The sequence below is a fragment of the Homalodisca vitripennis genome, chromosome 5, assembly GCF_021130785.1.
Source record: "Homalodisca vitripennis isolate AUS2020 chromosome 5, UT_GWSS_2.1, whole genome shotgun sequence".
In the NCBI taxonomy this organism is placed as follows: Eukaryota; Metazoa; Arthropoda; class Insecta; order Hemiptera; family Cicadellidae; genus Homalodisca; species Homalodisca vitripennis.
In genome coordinates, this window is record NC_060211.1 from 103389698 (window position 1) to 103412119 (window position 22422).

The 22422-nt window shown below is 31.7% G+C and overlaps 1 protein-coding gene across 3 annotated transcripts in view; it reads left to right on the plus strand.

The window, feature by feature from the left end:
* Positions 1–22422, plus strand: part of LOC124362609 (diacylglycerol kinase theta) — an 86347-nt gene that overhangs the window by 54153 nt on the left and 9772 nt on the right. For 2 of the 3 annotated variants that reach the window (XM_046817261.1, XM_046817262.1), the window contains exons 6-14: positions 487–597; positions 2344–2478; positions 4495–4612; positions 9087–9280; positions 10478–10690; positions 14703–14837; positions 16106–16280; positions 19007–19332; positions 21801–21927. In XM_046817261.1, the coding sequence (XP_046673217.1) occupies positions 487–597; positions 2344–2478; positions 4495–4612; positions 9087–9280; positions 10478–10690; positions 14703–14837; positions 16106–16280; positions 19007–19332; positions 21801–21927 (1534 nt within the window). The remainder of the gene's footprint in view (positions 1–486; positions 598–2343; positions 2479–4494; positions 4613–9086; positions 9281–10477; positions 10691–14702; positions 14838–16105; positions 16281–19006; positions 19333–21800; positions 21928–22422) is intronic. The other variant, XM_046817263.1, reaches the window with a different exon arrangement.

Sequence of the window (22422 nt, forward strand, 5' to 3'; positions counted from 1 at the left end):
TTTTACAAGACAGTGTAGTGTGTGTTGTAAATCTTTGTGTCACAAATTGTGACACATGTCACTTGTGTTTTTTTAATGAGCTGTATTAGTAGTATATAAATTTAATATTTTCCTATGGTAGCTTGCAACTCTCAAGTAATTAACGAGGTAATCATTCAACAAATTAAATGTATTTTTCCAAACATTTTTTGTCAACAAGGATTAGCAATTTTACTTGAAAATCAAAGTTTAAACAAATTAATTTTGTTATTGTGTTTTTTTTTTATTATAAAAGTAATGATGATATGTATATTTTTATTTACTGTTTGGTATATTGAAATTAATTTTTAAATGTTTCTGTTTTATATATCAAATTATGATTTGCATCTTGAAATAATTGCAATGCTTTAGCCAATCTTGAATGTCTGGTCTGTAGTCGTTAGTCACTGATATGAGGTGTTTTTGTTGTTTCCGCCAACTTGTTATTCATGAACCTTGTTTGCTCAGCTCGGAGTATATCTGAAGAGTTTAGTAGTGGTGATACTCGGTACAGAGATAACGAAGAGACTGTATCATCACATGGGAAAGAACGGAAAGACAAGGAAGACAGAGATGAAGGTACTCTTGAGTATTATTATTATTATGTCTACAGAACATTTAAATTTCAATTAGTCATGTGTTGGATTCTAAACAAGTAAATCGCTTTCAAGCTTCCCATTTTGTATACTAGAGGCTTTATTTTCTCTTTGTATTGGAAAAGGAAAGAGGAATTTTTCTTCTAGCATCTCTCCTACACCCTGCTGTGCCTTGCCTTCTCCCAATACAAATATGTAAGTGTTTACATGGGCTTGCAATGTAACTGCAACTGTCAAGTGTAAATGCTTTGTGAAAAACACTAATTTGATAGAAAATCTGCTCTTTAATCAATGCTTGATGTAAATGATGTACTAGACGTAGAAACCCAGCCCCAAACTAACAAGCTAGAACATTTGACTTAAAATAACTGGCTAACATTCTCGCTTTCTTGTAACCGTATAATACTGGGATGCTTAACCAGGCCTTGAGCATTTCAACAGGGTTTCTGTTTATTGATGTTGGTAATCCAGTTGGTAAATCATAAAGTGTTGTGAACCACATGCTATAGAAGATTTTAAGTTATTTAAGGCACATCTGAAAATATAAATAATGTTACAAGTGTGAAATAGCCGCAGTTTTAGGCCAAAATAATCCGAACCTGGATGTCTCACTTGGGTTAGTAACCAGGACCATTGGACAGAATCCATTAGGTCTCATCAATGGTGGTTGTTGTCTTGGACATGATTGCACAGTGAGCAGTGGTTTCAGTTAAACTTATGTGCTTTCTTTTTTTTGTAATTTTAAACTTTATCTGTTTAAGAATCGCAGCTTGCAATAATCTATTTTGTAATGTTTTATGTTAAAGTATCTATACCTCTAATACTATTCAAAAGGTGGTGAATAAGCATTATCTATCATAGTTATATACTGTATGTTTGCTACACTGTGAATTTCAACCAAGAAAGAGTTGAATGTGAATTTCATTTAATGAACAGGTTCTTTGTTACCTTCTTATCAATGTTCATTGTAGTGTTAGATCCGTGACAAAATGTAAAATGGTATATATGAAAATATGCTATGGACATAAAATTATATTTCAATGTTTTCAATCCAAATAAGTTCAGTTTTTAGTGTTATTTTTCCTGTAATATATTGGGTAGCATTGCTCACTAGGTGCCAGCAGTGCTTATTGTCTCATTGCGTTACTTTGTCATGACAAAGGCATTCATAACGTTTGTTAACTACTTCTTTGTTTTATGATCTTTTGTAAGCATTCCCAGCATAAAAAACACTAAACAAACTTACACAAGTTTAAAAGCATTTATATCACTATTTCCATTTATTTTGTACGTTTACTAATTAATAGTATATATTGGGTTTGTAATAAGAAGTAATAACAATCAAGTCACACATAATTATTAAGTTAACTTTATATGTACTGTATAAGAATATAAGTAAATATCTGATATGTTGATAAAAATATTATTATAAAGTAACAATATTGTGACATTAAAACATGAATTTAGAACTGGTTTTATAAAAATCAATTACATCAATAAATGTATGTCCAAGGAACAAGCAACAAATTTCCACATTTCTTCTCTTTCAAAAATAAGAAACCAGAATGTACTGTGGACTGTATTTTTATGTATATAATGTTAGTATTAAAAATTATTAGTATATAAAAGTGTTTTCTCTAAAACATAAAAATAAAACAACAAAATAATCAATAAACACTCTTAGAACTAAATAATTGGTACAAAATTAATATTATGGTATCATTTTTAGAAATGATCAAAGTGTATGATGGAAACAATTCACTAAGAAGAAGGATATTTCGAGTGGTCACGGTTTCCAGGCTTGCCAACACTGACCACATTTTACTCACTGCTCTTAGAGCTTTCCATATAACTAAAGATCCACGTAAGTATTTTTGTAATAATTTTATTCTACATAAACTATAACGTTTATTCAAAAACGGGATTCTTGTTCCACATTTTTACTTAAAATTTCATATTTTGAAATTTGAAATATTTAAATGAAGGAATTATTTTGTATCATCACATATTTCTTTTCCTTTTTTGTTCATATTGATAAGCATCCACTAGGGATTCAAAAAATACTCTCAATAACCCTTAGAGTGCCGTTAGCATTTTCCCAAGTCAATGCATAAAATACCGGGCTGTATTTTTGTTTGCATATTTGTTAGCTTTTGGAAAAAATCTGTTGTAAAATAACTATCCAACAGAGTTTCATAATTTTCTCTTTTTTTATAATTAAATGAATTTTATAATTTTATAGACATACCATTACAATCAAAAATTGCTTTATAAAAGTATAGAAATTACAGTTTTTATAAAACAAGATTTTACTTTTTTTATAAAAAGTTAAGTTTGAACTTAATTTAATTGTATACAGTATTTTAAAGATTTTTCCTTTACTATGATAAAGGCCATACAATTCTAAATAAAACCCATGTATAATATATGATTCTACAATATAAACAGACATGGCATTATTTGTATAAACAAAATGCTGTCCGGTACTGACATTTTATAAATTATACTTCATTTGTCAGAGTTTATAAATTACATGGTAATAGTGTAGTTTTCACAATACAACAAATAAAACTCAAGATAACACAAATAAATATGATTGGTAAATGTAGAGACAAATACTTGCTGGATGGATGTAAGCAACTTTGTAAAAACCAAAATAACCCTATTATATTTACACTGAAAACTCATGTTTATCGCCTGGACACATCTTAAATCACTACATTACTTTTATATAGAAATACGGCAAAACACTGTATAAGTTACTTTTTAATTTGTATTTACTCAAATGCTTGGTTATCGGCACATAAACAACAAGAATGGCCGTTACGCAACACAATACTTGTCGGCTACGTTTTGACTGGAAAACAAAATCATCTCATAGGTACTTTGGTATTATGGCAGCACACTATTTTTGGACAAGTTTCCCCCAAAAGCCCAAAATAAACTTCATGATAAGGTCCCAATACATTCATTCTTCCATAATGAATTGAAAAATACTCAATGAGTCATACTTCTTATCACCAAATCGCCTGCAAATAGGTATAGATGTGCGACCCTTCAAGAAAGCCTAGAAGCACGAATCACCTGTCACTTTCGAATAGTAAATTGTTGTTCTTTTAGTTTTTGTATTCATTGATTGTCATAGTAACTTTTAAATTTCAAAATAGGTTAAAGAAAGACTATTCATTTAAATACTGTAATTTATTTTGTCTCTGATAAGGAAAACTCGTCCAAAAATAGTGGCCTCCTGATAAGTACCCAAATAACATATGTTTTACTGATCAAAGAGTATGGAAACAACATAAAAAAGTCATATTTATCGATAGTTTGGAACCTATTGAATACAGCTATCTGGTTATTCGGCCAAAATAATCTTGTACTGTATAAAATATTATCGAAATACGAAACGTCAAAATTAGCGATGCTGCGGAACTCAAAGGGTTGATATAAAATAAAGTATTTTTGAACTGTAAGAATTTCAAATATTCTGTCTCATAGCTTTTGTTTTTATTTGTCTGAATGTGTAAAATGTCTATGACTACTGTAGGAGCACAAATTTCTAATGTTGGACTTAGTGTAACTTACATCAAAGGTGTTGCGTATATTGTTACAGTGTAGTTTTATTTGAGTATGTATAACTATTTTTTAGGGCAATTGAAACTTTTTGATTTTGAGATCAAAATATTCTAAAACAAAAAAGTCACTTTATTCTACATATTTTATTTTTATAGAAGCCACTATAGTAAATTCCTGCACAAATTTAAAATAACTGCTACCAATTGCCATTCTGTATTATTACATTGTATATTCAATTATTTTGTTCAAACAATTCAGTACAATACAAGCACTATATCACTCACAAGTTTGTTTTTTGTTTCAGAAAATTTTTACCTAACAGATTTATATTCTCCCGAAGAATCAACATTAAGTGATCCATGCCCAGTTATGAATCTTCATAGAAGAGAAGGAAAAAGACCTGCAGTCTTCCTAAGGTTTAAGTAAGTTTTCTGTCAGAAATAATTACTGTTAATATACGAGGGTCGTCCACAAAGTAACCTCCATTTTGAAATAAAAAATAAACCAATTGAGATACAAAAAGTTTATTATATAAATGTTAAAACTACAGCTTTTCTCTACTTTTCTACATATTCACCATACAAATTCAAGCACTTATCATATCTTTTAACAGTTTTTGAAATTCCGTCTTTAAAAAAATCTGCCGCCTGAGAACGTAGCCAACCTGTCACAGCGTTTTGAAGCTCTTCATCACTCGCAAACCTCTGAGATGCAAGCCACCGCTTCATGTACGGGAAAAGATAGAAATCACTGGAAGCCAGGTCCGGGCTGTAGGGGGGGGGGGGGGTCAGAAACGTCCCATTTGAACTTTTCCAAAAGTTCTGTTGTTCTTTGAGCTGTATGAAGGCGGGCGTTGTCATGGACAAACACAACACCAGATGTCAGAAGACCATGACGCTTGTTTTGAATCGCTCGTCGTAGCCATTTTAAGGTTTCACAGTAAAAGGTTTCAGGAAAATGATCCGAAAGTTCCGAGATTGTGAAGCGACGGTTCTTGCGAATTTTCTCATCCACTTTGTTCACCAAGTCATCACTGACGAGAGATGGCCTACCACCGCGGTCTTCATCGTGAACGTTTGATCTTCCATTTAAAAAAAAAAAACGAACCCATTGACGGACTACACCTTCCCTCATAATGTTTGGGCCATACACCGCACTCAATTCACGATGAATTTCAGCTGCTGTGTAACTTTTCGACCACAGAAATCTTATTACACCACGTACTTCACACTTGGCGGGATTTTCTATCATGGCGCTCATGTTTTTACGTTGTAACAAAAGAACGCGCGATCGCACAGTGCTCTCCCTTGCACAGCTACAAGCGTACTGAACGGCTGCGCACACCGATGTGAGAATGGCGGCGCTACCCCCACTACTTATCGCGCCACGCCCAAACGGCGGTTACTTTATGGACGACCCTCGTAACTGAAAGAGGAAACGCTGAATTATCAAAGTGATGAAAAATCTGTGTATTCAGATTGTACATGGTATAAAAGTTAACTGTATAAAATCGTAGAAACTGTAGGGTCTAGCTTAGTTTGTTTGATTTTGATGTGGTTTGAAGAGGTCTGAGTGATGAAACACAGTTAGAGTAAACAAACATGAAGAGGCAAAGTCCTAGAAAGATTCTGTAAGAAGCATTTTGTTGAAGACTAATCTGAACAGTTTGAGGAGTGTGCACTGTTCAAGTCTATGTCCATGGTATATAGCTTGGGAACTGCTGTTCACGGATCTGTTCGGAGTGCGTAAGCACCAGTTCTCATACTGTATGCACTGGAAATGCTTCGCCTGAACTGTCATGAATTTGACATGCTTCAAGAAAAATATTTACTCTTGTTCTTTATTTTACTATTTATTGTGTAATTCTTGTAATAATTTGTAAAGCTACAACAAATACTTCAACAAATACTTGATGTAGGTCAACTGTGACATGTTTGTTGCTCCTGACTTGTGCAAGCATACTTTTGAAGTAGTCGTGCTAGCTCATGTGTTGATGGATTTTGTTGAAAAAAGTATTGTTGGAATTGTTATAAAATTCCAAAATAGTTATCATTGTGTAAATTTTTTTATAACTTGTGCAAAACAGCTAAAACCTTTCAATAGACAATAGACAATTTTCTTTATTTACATATTCATAGAGAATAGTACATGCGTCATAATACAAAAGTTGTGGTTAGTAAAATTTATACAATGTAAAATTTTTTTTCAACTGACAAAATCTTTTTGTTCCCAGCTTGTGTAAGCATACCTCCAAAGTGATCGTGCTCACTTATGCTTTGACAGATTTGGTTGAAAAAAGAACTATTGGCATTGTTATAAAAATTGCAAATTAGTCGGTATCTTGTAAATTTTATATAATGCTCAACAGATGCCATTTTGTTAATATTAAAGTAAATCAGATCACTATTTTTGATTTATTTCCTCGTATTAATTACCACTTTATGTGCAAAGTTTTGTGTCTGTAGCTTTGCCAGTTCTAGAGATATTAATTTTCTTTTAATAAAAAATGAAAGGACACATTTCTCAATCTATGTTTATAGGACATTTTTTGTTTTGAATGATGAGTACTATCAGCCACAGAAGTTTGTGGCACTGTTTTACGAACACCCAGTATATATATATATATATATATATATATATATATATATACATACACAAGATTTGAATTATTTTTTAATTCAAGGATTTTAAAACAGGTGTGGCAAGTGACGGGGGAGGGGGATCCTGTAAACATTGTTACTTAACCTACTCAGTATGGCCGAGATCTATGCAGCCGTGCTCACAGCTATAGTGAGCTCACTGCAGTATAAATTATGCATTTTAAGGTTTTCTCGAATACTTCTAGGAACATGTAATCATGTGAAAAATTCAAATTGTCCAAAACAAATTCTAATTCCCTATTTTATCATTATACTTAATATATATGTCTAGAAACTGGAAGAACATTTTTAATAATTCACAACTTAAAATTTAAAATATATTAAATCATGTTCCAATTTATAGGTATGCAAGGTTACCACTTGAATGGTTTCATTCCTAACCAATGAATTTAAATGAAAACACTTTGTAGAAATTGTTTATATTAAACATTTTAATTATCAACTCTCAAGGTCTGCAATTGAAGAAACTATATTAAGTATGATATACCCTGAGGATTTCATTATAATTTTTATGTTACCTAAAGGATCTACAAAATACAGTTTCAGGAATAAACAGTACATCTTTTTCTTTGTGCAACTGATTAAAATGTTATCTTTCGTGGAAAGTCAATCCATAAAATTGTGTGTGCTACTTTAAATTAATATGTTTTTAAACAACTGTTTGCTTATAAATCCCGAAGAAATTGATTTTATTTCTTTTATCAATTCTTAAAATAAAATACCTTAAAATTTAATTTTAATTGTTTAAAATTATTTCGAATATATACTATATAATTTTTAGGCTTAATTCTTGTTGATGGAAACTGGAATTAGAATAGTCATTTTCAAATCCTTAGGATTCTATGCTTTGAGGAAGAATACTACAGTAATGGAACTGTAAAATGCACATATTTTTCATACTTACAATTCAGAAGCTCAATCTGTTGCAGCACAAGTAATGAAAACAGTTATGCAAAAGATTTATAACAATCACTTTGAATCTCCACCGTCATGAATCGACTAAGGACATATCTCTTAATGAAATATTTTGACTGTCACTGTCTTATATATTTTGAAACCTGTTATGTTTGTAAGAGTGACAGCTTTTAAAATTTCAAATCCTGCACAAAGTCAACTATTTTACGTGTTAAAAGAGTCCTCCCATCAATTCTCAATATAATTTAGAATGATTTTAAAAAAACCACTGATTGTGGCATAAATTCTAATAAAAAAAATTCTAATGTAGCTATTCGACATGAGTAATATTAAGTACTTAAACACATACTAGATTTAGTACACAGATCTTTATATTATATACAAGGATTTATAGGTTGATTTGGCGTTACTCTCGTGTCTTGCCTTTTCTTTTGATTTATATGTAGTATTTATCTTGTACTAATTAAATAAACAACATATTTCCTACATACCTTTCATGTTTTAGTTTATTTTCTTTGTTTGTTATTATTTTTGTATACTATTAAGTTTATTAGATATTTAGATAGTTATTTATTTTAAATTAAGAACAGTTATATTCAAATTTATACTGAAACACTATTCTTTTTTAGCAGGTTTTTTTTTCTTATTTTGGTTTAAAATAAAGATAAATTTTCATCTTTGAATACCTTTACTGTGGCTCTATACAGATTGGTTCTTATTTCACATAATATTATATGGCATACTAGGGCATCTGCCGCAGTCTGCATGTTAATTTGTTTTAGCTTATTAAACTTCTAAATAGTACCTATTAAAAAGTCCTTTAGTAATTAATTAATTATTATCTCAGTATAATGTATTCCTTATTTTACTTTTTTAAGTTGTTTCCAATAATATACTTTTAATTACATTGTTATTTTAATATGTTTAATTAATTTCAGTTTATAAAATCTAGTTTTATTTTTATATGTAAGCATTTATTTCTAATATTGTTATTTATCAGTTTTGTTTCTTCTTCATTTTAAATTAGCTGCTGTAGTATAGGGGATTTTTTTGCATTATTGTTGTTACATATATTATTTTATTTTTGTTTATATTATGGTTGTGTGCTTATGCTTTATTTATGTTTTTACAAAAACTCTTTAAAGTCCCATAATAACACTTCTATTTTTGTCAGATTATATTAATATTCTTATTTATTAGTTGTTTTGCTAATGTTATTTAGTAGCACTTGACTGTGAAGCTATAAATATTTCGTAATTGTATGACTCTGTAAACATCAGTGTACTAAAAAGATATTATGTTCAACATTTTCTGCCCACAGAGACAGAGACAACGACAGTGGAGAAGTGAGAGTGTACCCAGGAAAGCTTCAAGTCCCTGTTCCATTTTGTACAATTAGAATAAATGCCCAAACATCCATCACTGACTTAATCAACGAAGCACTGAAATCTTTCGGACTGGAGAATCTACGCCATGAAGATTTTAGATTAAGTGAGATTCTTCTAGACCGTGGAGGTGATTGTTCTTTCAGTATTTCAGTTTGCTAAATATTTCCTAGAGTAATTATTTCTGTAGTGTACTTAGCCACAAAGTGATATATGTGAGTCACAAAATTGATATTCTAGTTTATTACCATTAGACAGTGCTAACATTCCTTATTAGTTGGCTTTTGCAGAAGCACTGAGTGTGGCCATTGTTATGATTCTCATAATGCTGAAAATTGTTTGTGCAAGCAATAATAACTTTATTTAGCTTTGATAAATTGTTTCAGAAAAAGTTGTACATATTTTGAACTGTCCTATTTTGTTATAATAGATACATGATGCTAACTTTTTCAAGGTAAAAATTATCTAATGTTCTTAATAATAATCATGAATCATTTCTTTTCATATATTTATTGTATGATCATTTGTAAATATCCAGTGCAAGTTATTCCAACTTTACCTCTTTCATACATTACATTATTTTAGTTACGTGTGGTAAATTTACGTACTTTAGTTATGTATATTAGCATTAAGCTCAGTAAATATAATTAAATTATCCGTTAATTTTTAATATTTTTTTAAATGTTACGTATTAAATTATTCAATTGTTTTAGTCAAATCATGAAACAATTTATGAAATATCTGCCTCTCTTTATTGGAATGTGTATAGAAGTCATATGATGTATAGTATTACCTGTTAATACCGAATGATTACTATCTTTTTAAATATAAATATGACACAATTTTTTTTATAAATCTTGGGTTTGTGTTAAAGTTTAAATCACCTTTTTTAGTGACATTTTTATTATTGATTTTTACAAATACAACTCCTTGTTCATTTGTTTCTCCTGATTTAAATTCTTGCGATTTTTCTGACTTGTCAGTGACTGTGTTACAAATGTGCTGAATTTTCAGCCTCTTAACCTTTTCAGTTGTTTGCAATACACTATAAAACACAACAAACTAAACAGATGTAATATAGCCTGGAAAGGTTGAAACTTATAAAAATTCTTTTTATTAATAACCGTCTTTCCTTAAAAAAGTACAACTATTTTATTTCAAGCTCTCTCTGATCTACAGCGGTTTGTTTTGCTACATTTCAAAGATTTCTCTAAAAAAATTCCCACTGGATTAAATTTATATATTTAAAAGCTAAAACCACACCCAATTTTCCATATTTTATCATTGCTGTAATAACATGGAGTTTCAATGTTATGTTGTTTTTCAGTCAGTGAAAGGGTACTGCAGAGAGATGAAAAACCCTGGGATATTGTTAAAAGTCTTGGAAAAGACTCCATACGTCAAATGGAACTAATGAGATTTTATCTACAATTAAAACAAGATCCACATGGCCCTAACCTTGCACTTTTTGTTGGAAATCTGCCTCCTAACCTATCACAACGCAACTACGAGAACCTTCTAACGGAGTTTCTTGGCAGAGGTATGGTAGACTACATAATATTTGTGATACAGTCTAAAAGCTATAATCTATACTTTTCTTAAATTTATTCAGTTATATATTTGGTATTTCAGTATTCGGCATCCCAACATCCCAAAATATAAATTGAGAATGTACCTAAAATAGAAACATGTTTTCCCAATTTTATTTATTTTTAGTTACCGGGAACTAAAAATAATGACAATTTCAAATTTGTACGTCTATTGTTGTTTAGTGAATGTTAAAGAGTCGTAATGTAATTTTTAACTACGAAGGAAATTCATAGTTATTTTACCAGAAAAAACCCATATTCTTGATTTACCTACTGTCAAACTTGAAAAAGTAAAAGCAGCCACATATATATGAAAATTAAGCTATTTAACAAATTTCCGGAAACAGCATGGTCTGTACCTTTAAAAAGATTTAAAATAGTAGTGGAAAGCTGATTAAAAGAGAATGTATTTTATTCTGTTGATAGTTTTTAGCCTGTGATAGTAGCACTATAAATTTTATCCTAGTTATTTATATCATAGTTTTAGTATAGATTATATATTTATTTAATTATTATGACTTCATTGTTACCTGTTATTACCTTATAGATAATTTATGAGAATTCAACAACTGTCCTTTAGACATAGATTTATATTAAGAAAATGATTCATTGTAAATCTGACTTTGTCGATTGCACAGTGTGTTTAAAGACAATAAAAATTCTTGATTCTTGAAATTAAGATTCAATCTTAAAAACACAAAAAAGCAATAAGAACCAAGCAATATTTTGAAATTCAAACCAAGTGTCTTGATAAAAGATTTTTTCTTTAACACGTTGACTGCTGACGGCAAATACATGTAAATTGCACCAGAACCTAAAGTCTAATATTTATTAATACACTTACCATTTGCTATCAGAGGCAGATTTATGGGCAGATAATAACGTCCGTGATCCAAAATGGCGGATTACATGACGTCACAGATTGACCCACGGATCCGCGGTACACAGAGCGCGGCTAAAAAGTCTAATAACGCGAGTGGCTACCGTAAAAACAATCCAATTTGAAACTATTTCACTATACAGTGCAAAACAAAAACAAATAAAACTATATACAATATTTACAAGGTCTTGAGGGCATGGCTTTTACTGCTGGCCTCTGTGATGTATGTCAAAACAATTGACAGCACAAAGTCCTGGTTTACCTGGACAAACAGAACATGTATATGTTGTCATCTTCCTGTTCTTTTCATTCTTGTAGCATATCCTACAATCTTTACGTTTTCTGTCACCCTTTTTATCCCGTTCTTAATTTTGTACAAGTTTGTGGGTTGGGTTTCTTGGCGGAGTAATGAGAGGAGCTTGCTGCTTTGGGGGTAAAAGACTCTCTATCAAACTGCTTCTAAAGTCGTACAAAGAGAGTTTTTTGTCAATCGCATGCATATTGTGAAGCTGCATGGCATTTATTACGATCATTTGCATCACATGAATAAATATCTTTTTATACCATCGCAAGGTTTTACGCTCGCAAGGATAATAAGAGGGCATCTGGTCCGCTCGGTCGATGCCTTTCATGTGTGCATTGTATTGCACTATTGGCAGGGGCTTTTGGATTTCCTGCCCTCTCTTGTTCACAACCGTGACCATTTCATTTTCGTATTCGTTTGATACGTACATTACAGTACGTTTGTCACGCCATTTCCCGACCATAATACCTTCTGCATACTGAGCTTGTGTTTCCCCTTTCTTTAGCTGGGCGCTTTTCACTTCTGCCGGATTGTGTTTCCTATCTGCTCTCAAAGTTCCAATGCAGTAGGTTTTTTCAGAGAGAAGCTTAGCTGCCAATTCAAAACTATTATAGAAGTTTTCCATAAAAATGGAGTGGCCATTTCCAAGTTTACCTTCCATGCCATTTCGTTTCCATTTTCTGATGAAAAATGTAAGCATCTGAGTATGAGGAGGAACCGATCTCGGCTCATATACTCTCTAAAAAGTGGCAAATTGTACAATCTATTTGTTTTCCAATAGTCCTGGAGTCGGTTGAGACGAATTGAGCCAGTATGCAAAAGTAGGCCTAGAAAAGTTTTTAATTCTGCCACTTCAATGTCCTTCCATCTTGTGACACGAGATTGTGTAGTTGTTGTTGGTCCACAAAATAGTTCTAGAGCATATTTGTTTGTTTCAATGCACACTTTTTCAAGGAATGGATCGTCCATCAACATAAAAAAACCAGTCAATCGGTGAACCATTACCTGGTACATCTACTAGCAATCTATTGTTTTCGGTGAAAGGGATCTGTCTTAGTCCATATGTATTATTAGCCCATGAAGGGTTTATTACAATATCTTCACTATCACTACCCGAACTGTCAACAGCAGTGTTTCCACTGGATTCACTATCCACATCTGATGCTTCATCGTCAGTAGCACTATTTTCTGTAGCACGGTTGGCAGACATGGTGAAATGCGATATAAAACTTGTATAATACTATAGTACAATGTCACTACACATAAATAAACAACTCACTAAGAACGCATCACTTGCACATGCTAAAAACACGGGAAACAGAAACGAAGTACAAGTCAAGGTCAACTCGGAACCACACGCAACGCTCAACGAGTACGGACCATCCCAGCCGAGAGCTGGGCTCACACTGAGCAATAGTCGAGACTATGGCAACGCCACGGATCCGCGTGGCGCGCACTGCTACGCCGCCGCTTACCCCGCGGATCCGCGGGCCCGCACTGAACGTGTTAATTACTTAAAATAACATTATATGGCATCTATATTTATGAAACTGGTAATATCTGTGAAACTTAGATTTTATAGTTTACCCCAACTTGGTGAAGTTCACACATACAACACAAGACGTCAGAACAACCATAACAGAACAGGAGGCCATACCTTCTCACCACCATGAATTTTATCGCAAAAACCCAACGCGTGTACAATATTGTGTAATAAATTAGCAGAAGAAATTAAAAGAGATTCTGTATTGGCAAAGTTAAAGCTAAAACTAAAATATTTCCTCATTGATAAGGCTCTTCATCGTTTTAATAAATTTTGACTGTTGGTATTTTTATTATTATCAACTTAATTAATATATTTAAATGTGTTATTGATAACAATAGAACAATAATCAGTTTTATATTTTAATTTATTATTAATTTTACTTAATATATTAATTTAGGCTAATATTAAGACACCATTCAGTGTACAAATTATGTTCTACACGAATAAAGGAATATTGAACTAAACTGTCCTCTTTACCTTGGAGGGAGGGGGGGCTGCTGCTGTTAGTTTTGTTTGTTTTTCTCAAACACTGATAATGTTTACTAGCTTAAAGTCAAGAAATTTTATTATTTCTTATAAACTTTCCAAGCAGTATTTAAATATATTTTTATTTCCTATTTAAAAATACAACTAGTCTCAAGTAAGTCTCTAATATCAATGTAATATAAACTTACTTCATTATTTTGAAGATTTGCTCCACCATATGCATTAGTATTTCAAGAAATTTATAGGATGGTAACTGTAGTAACTACAGTGGCACTGATACTCAGATAAAAATCAACTAAACAATGTGTGTTATTGCCTGCTATAAATAGTGAAATATTAATTTTGTATCTTATTTGGCAGAGAAATCACAGCTCTTCCAGCCATCTTGAATAAGAATACAATTTTATAACTGTGTAATGAAGTGGACTATACAAACTAAACTGCAGAGTCACATAGGGCTATTCAGTGTGGCTCACTGAGTTGAATTACCAGACATGGCCTTAATCCTAGATTCTGACAAAAAAAAAACTCACAATACTATGATCACATTTACAGTGTTATGATTATATTATGATATGAAAGAAAAAAGAGTAGGAATGCACACCTGTCATATCAAATGTCATGGGAAATGGTAAGGGTTGGTTAAATGCATTAGAGTCGAATACAAACAAAGCTTTTGTTCATGTAATAGTGGTATCTATGATATCATGTCATATTTTTAGTAATAATGTGGAAATTTTCTTACAGAAAACAAGTTTTCTTCTATTGGGCCTATATACTATGAATATGGATCAATGGTCATCACATACGAAGATTCCAACAAAGCTGTGCGTGCACTTTACACTCTTAGGGAATCATGTTATGAGGATAAGCATTTGTTAGGTAAGTCTCACTATGGGAAATTCTTTCACTATTTATTACATTTGATATATTATTAAACATAAGAACAACTTACATGATAACCTTAAGTTTTAAACAAGTTGTTTTACTATTTATAGTCATGAGTGGATTGCAAAAATAAAAAATATTTAAATAGAGGTGGAAATTTAAATGAAAGCATCAGTTACATGAACTGACTTCTTAATAGCTAATGTATATGAAAGAGTAAAAATAAATTAATGCTTTGAGTGCTACAGTGACGATCTGTTGTCAGCAAAATGAATTGTATAAAATATCACAGTGATGATCTGTCGTGACCTGATATCTGGATTATACAATACATTATAGGAGAATGGGTACACTAAAATAAGTATCAATACAGTCTTAGGAAACCAAATTATTTTGGATGTAAGGTTGTGCTGCAGCTAGATACTATAAAAATGAGGAATATCCAAAAATGTCCTATCTTTATTCAATCTTAGGAATTACTGATAATATAGGTAGAACATTAAAAATAAATAATATGAAAATCCAATGAATGAATTAATGAATTGATTAAATGAATTCCTTTAAAATTATTAAGCACACAATACAATAGACAGTATGCCACAACTAACCAAAGAATAAAATGAAATAAATAATCAGAATAAAATATATAAATTAAAGTCATAGTTAAAAATAGACATTAAAAACCAACATTAAGATACATTAAAATTCAAAGTTTGTTCATCAAATGAAGTATTTAAGAACTCATTAACATTATAAAAAGGGTTTTACAAAAGCGATTTGTGCATAACCTTTTTAAATCTATTTTTATTCATAAGATGGACTGAGTAAGGAAGTGTATTACAAAAAGTTATACTTGTTACATTAAAAGATGACATGGATTTATCAAACCATGGCACAGTTTATGGATAAAATAAATTGTATTCAAGCCAGCTAAAACAATGAAGAACCGTTTGAGATAAGTTAAGGACACGATTTTACTCTGTATGCCTGAAGTCTACGAATTTTCATGTAGATGTGGCTCAGTCTACATTTGGGGAAATAAGATGTTTAATATGTACACAAGTTACAGAATGCATTAGGCAACAAAATGCCCTCTAACCACCCACGAATGATCAAATTGGTAATGTTAATAACTTATTCATAGTTTGTGTATGTATACAGTGTGATTTTATGCATAATTGAAAAGGTACTTTGAGAGGAAGCTATAAAAATTCTCTTTGAAGGTGTTATAAGTGAATAACATGACACATGGCATGTTGTAGTAATGTTGCTGCCGAATATTGAACCCAGCATGGTACCACCTGGTGTACAGCCACTGCTGGTGTTCGTAAACGTCAAGTCTGGCGGCTGTCAAGGCCTTGAGCTTATCTCCAGCTTCCGCAAACTGCTCAATCCTTATCAGGTCTTCGATTTGGATAATGGAGGCCCCCTTCCAGGGTTTGTAATTCTTCTACTTTTGTGTCAATTACTCAGTGAAATATAATGATGTTTAAGTGGAGTTTGTGTTAAAAATACTTTGTTTTCAATTATTGAAAATAGGGGCGAATAAGTGTATTTACGTTTTAAGAGTCAGCTGTACAGTGATCATTTTGGTCTTAGCACCATAAGTGCATTGATAAATTTCAAAAACATTTTATGTTCTTATTTTAAGTATTATAATTGTGGTAAATGTAAAAAACACGATGAATATGCATCCAAACCCTATGTAGCATTTTAGATTGTTTTCATTTCTTATTTAGAAAAGATTCCAAATATTTTTCGTATTTAAATATTCAAAATAAAGTTAAGACATAAAAAGCTCAAAGTGTTTGGTTGGTTATTTTTATATCTCTAAAATGAGATATTCTTCATCATTTTATGAACACAAGGGTGGTCTGAAAAGTGTCCGGTCTGACAAATATACAGGACATTTTTTCTGAATTTTTTAAAATTTTTCAACATAAGTCTCCTTGTAACTCTACACACCTCTCAGAGATGCTCCCATATAAATAGTACTCAGTATTTTTCTCTGCAAAATAATTGTTCACAAAGGTGATTTCCTCTTCATGTGATGAAAATCTTTGTCCTCCGAGCGCAATATTTGATGAGGGAACAAAAAGAAGTTGCTTAGAGTTAGATCTTATGAGTAAGGTGGATGGTTAAGCAATTCAAGCCATAATTTGTGGATTTTTAACATGCCAACCACTGAGGTGTGAGGCAGGTTGTCTTGGTGAAACAGGTTGTCTTGGTGAAACAGGATTTTATTTTTCTCCAAATGTGGCTGTTTTTCCAAAAGTTCTGCAGTCAGCTTGTCAAGTGATGATGCATAGTATGCTCCTGCAATTCCTTTTTGAAGATAATCGATTAAAATAACTCCATGACTATTCCTAAAAACAGTCACCATCACTTTCCCAGCTGAAAAAACAGTATTTGTGTTTTTTTTTTTTTGAGCCAGTTCCGCTTTTGTAGTCTATTGTATGGGCTGTATTTTTGTTCTGGGTGTATAATGGTGTAGCCAAGTTTCACCTACAGTAATTAATCGATGCCAAAACTTGGATTTATTTTGCCTAAACTGCGCCAAATGGGCGTTGGAAATGTTCATTCAAACATGTTTTTGGTCTAACATGAACAAACGCGATACCCAACGTGCAGACAGCTTTCTCATGCCTAAATATTGATTTAGTATGTAACCATTTGGTGAACTTTGGCAATGTTTTCTTTGGTAGTTGCAATTTTTGGACGTCCTGAACGTTCATCATCTCCCAAACTCTTAACGGCCATGTTTAAATTCAGCAGCCCAAAATTTCACTGTGGTAAATGGTGGTGCAGAGTCCCCATACACAGAATCCAACTCATCTTTGATTTTCGAAAGTTTATTGCCTTTCAAAAACAAATATTTAATGACAGCTTGATACTCAATTTTGACAATTTTACAAAAAAAACTCACATCAACTCACTCAAACGACTGTTACATAAAAACTGTACTGTATGTCCAAAATGACTGAAACTTTGTTGAGTAACTGTCAACAGACTAACAACAAAATTCAGTGGCTTTTGTTTATTTTGAGGTTGGAAATCTTTCAGACCACGCTCGTATATATGAGGGTATAAAAGCATTTGATGATTTAAAACTTCTCTTACGTTGTAAAACACAAGGTCATCTCTCTATAGCCAGTGTTCGAGACAAATTGATGGTGAACCAGTGAGAGATACCTAAATGGATCACTGAACTGAAAAATTGTTGTGTAGTATAAAGTCAGAATAAGTAACAATAACTTTTTATTGACCTCTCTGACCCAGAATTTTTCTTAGACCTATATGTATATTTACAACTTGATAAATTATATCAGCAGTAATGTTAAGCTCTTCAGTTAAAGTTTATTATGTGTACCATGATTAGTTATGGAGGTATTGTTCACAAATTCCTCAAATCTAAAAGTTTTAACTACTATTTATTTACTTTATTATAGAGGGAAGGATCAAGAAAAATTTAATTGATATTTAAATTGAGTCAAATTTTGGATCTAGACATTCAGGTTTAACATTAATTCTCGTACCAAATTAAATGTTTGAGAAAATCGCCACTTGTCATCAAATATGCCACTTTTGTTCAGAAGTATATAAATTTCAGGTAATATTGTGAGGAACAAAACATTTATCCTACAGTATTTATTCTCTTACTTTTGACAGACCACTCCTAATCATTGTAATAATAAAAGTGCAAAAAAATTAAAGTAATATACATTATGTTGTATGTCATTGTTTTCTTAAAGAAATAAAGAAAATTATTTTGGCAAAATAAGTTATTTACATTTTTATATGTGTATATTTAGTCTCTTTACATATATTTCAAAGACAAAAGATTTATAAAAGGCAATGTGCTATTTGTAGAGTATGTATTTTCCATGTATTTTCTTTAAAACATAATATGTTACATCACATGAAATCATAAAAAAGATAAAAATAACTGAGTTAAGATATAAAACACCACAAATAACACCACTTCTTTTTAAATGATAGGTCATTTTTGTCAAAAACATACATACACATGTTTATGTATTTTTAATAGAGAAATAATCATTTTTTGTGACAAAATATGCTGTTAAATTTTTTAAAAAGCTTTGTAAAATCTTTTTTTGCAATAATTTTAAATGTTATTATCAGGTTTTTACATCTTGTTTCAGGTTGTATGTGTTCAGGCACATAAAGGACTACAAGATCTTGGTATGTGGAGGAGACGGGACGATTGGCTGGGTGCTGCAGTGCCTAGATAATGTGGGACAGGACAGCGAGTGTTCATCGCCCCCGTGTGCCATTGTGCCACTAGGTACCGGCAACGATCTGGCACGTGTTCTGCGGTGGGGTCCAGGCTACACAGGTGGGGAAGATCCCATGAACCTTCTGCGAGACGTCATCGATGCTGAGGAGATACGTTTGGACCGATGGACTGTTGTTTTCCATCCAGAAGACAAGGCCGATGACAAGTTCCAGCAGATTACCAATAACACAGGTCATTGTCAGAAATGTGTTTCATATTAATAACACATTTTGTAAGACTTGTTTACTTTTATTTTCAATTTACTATTTTTGTACAAAAAAACCTCAGTAACATATCTTACATTATTTATATAAAACATTGTAACAATACCTTGACATTAATTTAATCAAACTATCTACTTGACAGTGATAGGTTTGAAATTTTAATAAAATTCTTCCTATAATAGAATAATGACAGTACAACGTACCATTACTCTACACAGATCCAGTTTCATCTAGGGTCTCGCCTCTGTATGAGTAAACAAAATGGGATATATTGTCCAAAGTTTTTCATCAAAACTTAACCATATAAATATCATATCCTTGTGGATAGTGAAACACTGTTATTAACGTGAACCTTAAATCGAAAGACACAGCAGGACACTCAGTGTCTTTTTTGATATCACAAAAGCATTTAATCGTGTTACTCATGGTGTGCTGCAGCACAGGCTGAACTACTGTAGTTAACAGAAAATAGCTCACCAGTAAGTCCACCATACTGAACTCTCAGAAGCATTTAATCGTGTTTCTCATGGTGTGCTGCAGCACAGACTGGACTACTATAGTGAACAGAAAAATAGCTCACCAGTAAGTCCACTCATACTGAACTCTCAGAAACATTTAATCGTGTTTCTCAAGGTGTGCAGCACAGGTTTGGCTGCTGTGGTATATATATAAGAAAGGTTACCATTGGTCCACTCAAACTTTTGTGGCAGAAGTCTGTGTGTGTAGGTTCAGAATTAATTTTCAGGTTTTAGTGGAAATATCAAAAGATCCCTTGTGGATGTACTCTGGGTTCAGTATTTCGTTTGATTCATATTGGTATCTAGCGTAAAAATCCACCACCAATACACAAATAACATGGCTCTTTATGTTAAACATGGTTTCAATTCTTTATCTTTGGTTTTTTCCCTCATCAATCTCAATTCATGGATTAAAAATGTCTTGGTCAATGTTCTCAAATGTAATCTTGATCAAACAAATTAGAAAAACTTATGCCTATAAATAGACAATAATGGTGGAAACAATTATTCTGGAAAGACCAGTTCTGCTAATTCACGGAAATATACTTAACTTGTAAACATCATTCAGACTGAAGGAAAAAAGCTTTTCAAATCATTGTGAAATTGAATTATGAACAGTCATGTCAAAACGCCTTTAGGCTTTAACTATACCTAGTTTGTACATTTTTGGAAATTCATTATACTTTTGTTTGTACTGTATATTGCACTATACTGTATACTGTAAAATTGATACACAGCATAACGTGGTGAATAAAATATGAACTACCTCTTGCGTATTGCATGTAATTACTTGTCAACACAACTTTACTTAAACATTATAGTTATTTGCTATGGTATTGTATGGATAACTTTGAATTGGTTTAAAACCACAGAATAACAAGTTTAAATTATAAAGTAGAAAATCCATGTTAAAATCATTACACACTCTTGCTTTATGATACCCTCCTTATCTCACTTAAAACAAGTGTTCCTAGTTTCCATCATTTACCACATGGCGCCATATTAAAATTTATCTATATAATATTGTTCTGCTAAAAACTTGTAAATTCGGCTGACTAGCTTTTAGACATTTCTCTCATAATGGTAAATTGTTTTCAATTGCACTTTCATTCATTGCCATACAATATACGGATACTCTCAGTAAGATAAGAGAACTGCAAAGGTCTGATGATGAATGAGTAAAAGTCATTGAAACATGTCACAGTAAAAACACATGACAGTTGTTGGACAATTGCGTTGCTTGATGTTAGGATATACACCTAATTTGTGGTCTTTGATGAAACCTAAAGCAATAAAAAGAATCCAAATCTAATTAGAATATTACTTTGTGTGCCCTCTTCTTTTTACTCAGCTGAGTTCATGGAACATATTTTTGGGAATAATATGCCAGCTGTGCTCTTTTGGGAATTAACGCATAAATGTTTGGTGTACAAATGTCTTGTCTTGTAAATGTTTGGAAAATCGAGTACATGAATTTAGTGTAGATTATATATAATAAAATTTTGAATTTACTATTGTAATACACTGTAACACAGTAAATACATAATATATTTTGTTCTGTATTCAGGCTGAATCCGAATCCAGATGTCATACAAATTTAAGAATTTATGATGATTTATATTTACCTTCGTAATAACAACAAAGAAGATTTATCATAGGTTTTCATTGATTATTTAAAATTTAATGGCAATTTTATCAATACAAATAAAACAAAATTTCTTAAAAAAACTGCTAAATTCAAAATGATTTGCTAAAAGTATAGCATTTATATGTAGTACGATGGACAGTTAGCATACTCACCCAGCAAGTAAGAATGGACTCTTAGTATTTCTTGTTTATCATTCCATATTGAAAATATGGAGTTCACATTTTTATGTGTTTACCAAAGTTCTATCCTATAAAAAAAATATTTTAACAGGGTCCACAAGCGAAGATAACACTCAGATCTATGTAATGAACAACTACTTTGGCATTGGAATTGATGCTGACTTGTGTCTGGATTTTCACAATGCAAGGGAAGAAAATCCAAATAAGTTCAACAGCAGGTAAGTTGTTTTATTATTAAGCTTTTTAACAATAATTGTAGTTATTATAATACAGAAATAAATGTGAAACTTAATGTCTGACTTTGTAAACGATAGTAAGATTTTGTTTAAGTACAAGAAGAAAAAAGTTATGTCAAATGTTACCAAAGTTATGTTTTTTTCCAACTGTATGCAAAACAGCTATTTTAGCAGTTTACTTTTTCATAACTCTTTTTAAGAGACAATAAATATTTTTAATACTATCACAAAATAACTTAAAAAATGTTGATTCTCAAAGAGTTTAATATTTAAATTTAGTGTTGTTATGCTGTTTAACCCTTTGAACCCCAGGCGACGAAATATCGTCGCCGAGAAGATATGCGAAGATCCCCGCGGCGACGATGTATCGTCGCCAATGAAGTTGCGAGAATCCCCGGGCGACGTAATATCGTCGCCATGGTATATGCGTTTAATACATATTTATTTGAAAATCGTAAAAATACTTATTTTATGAGT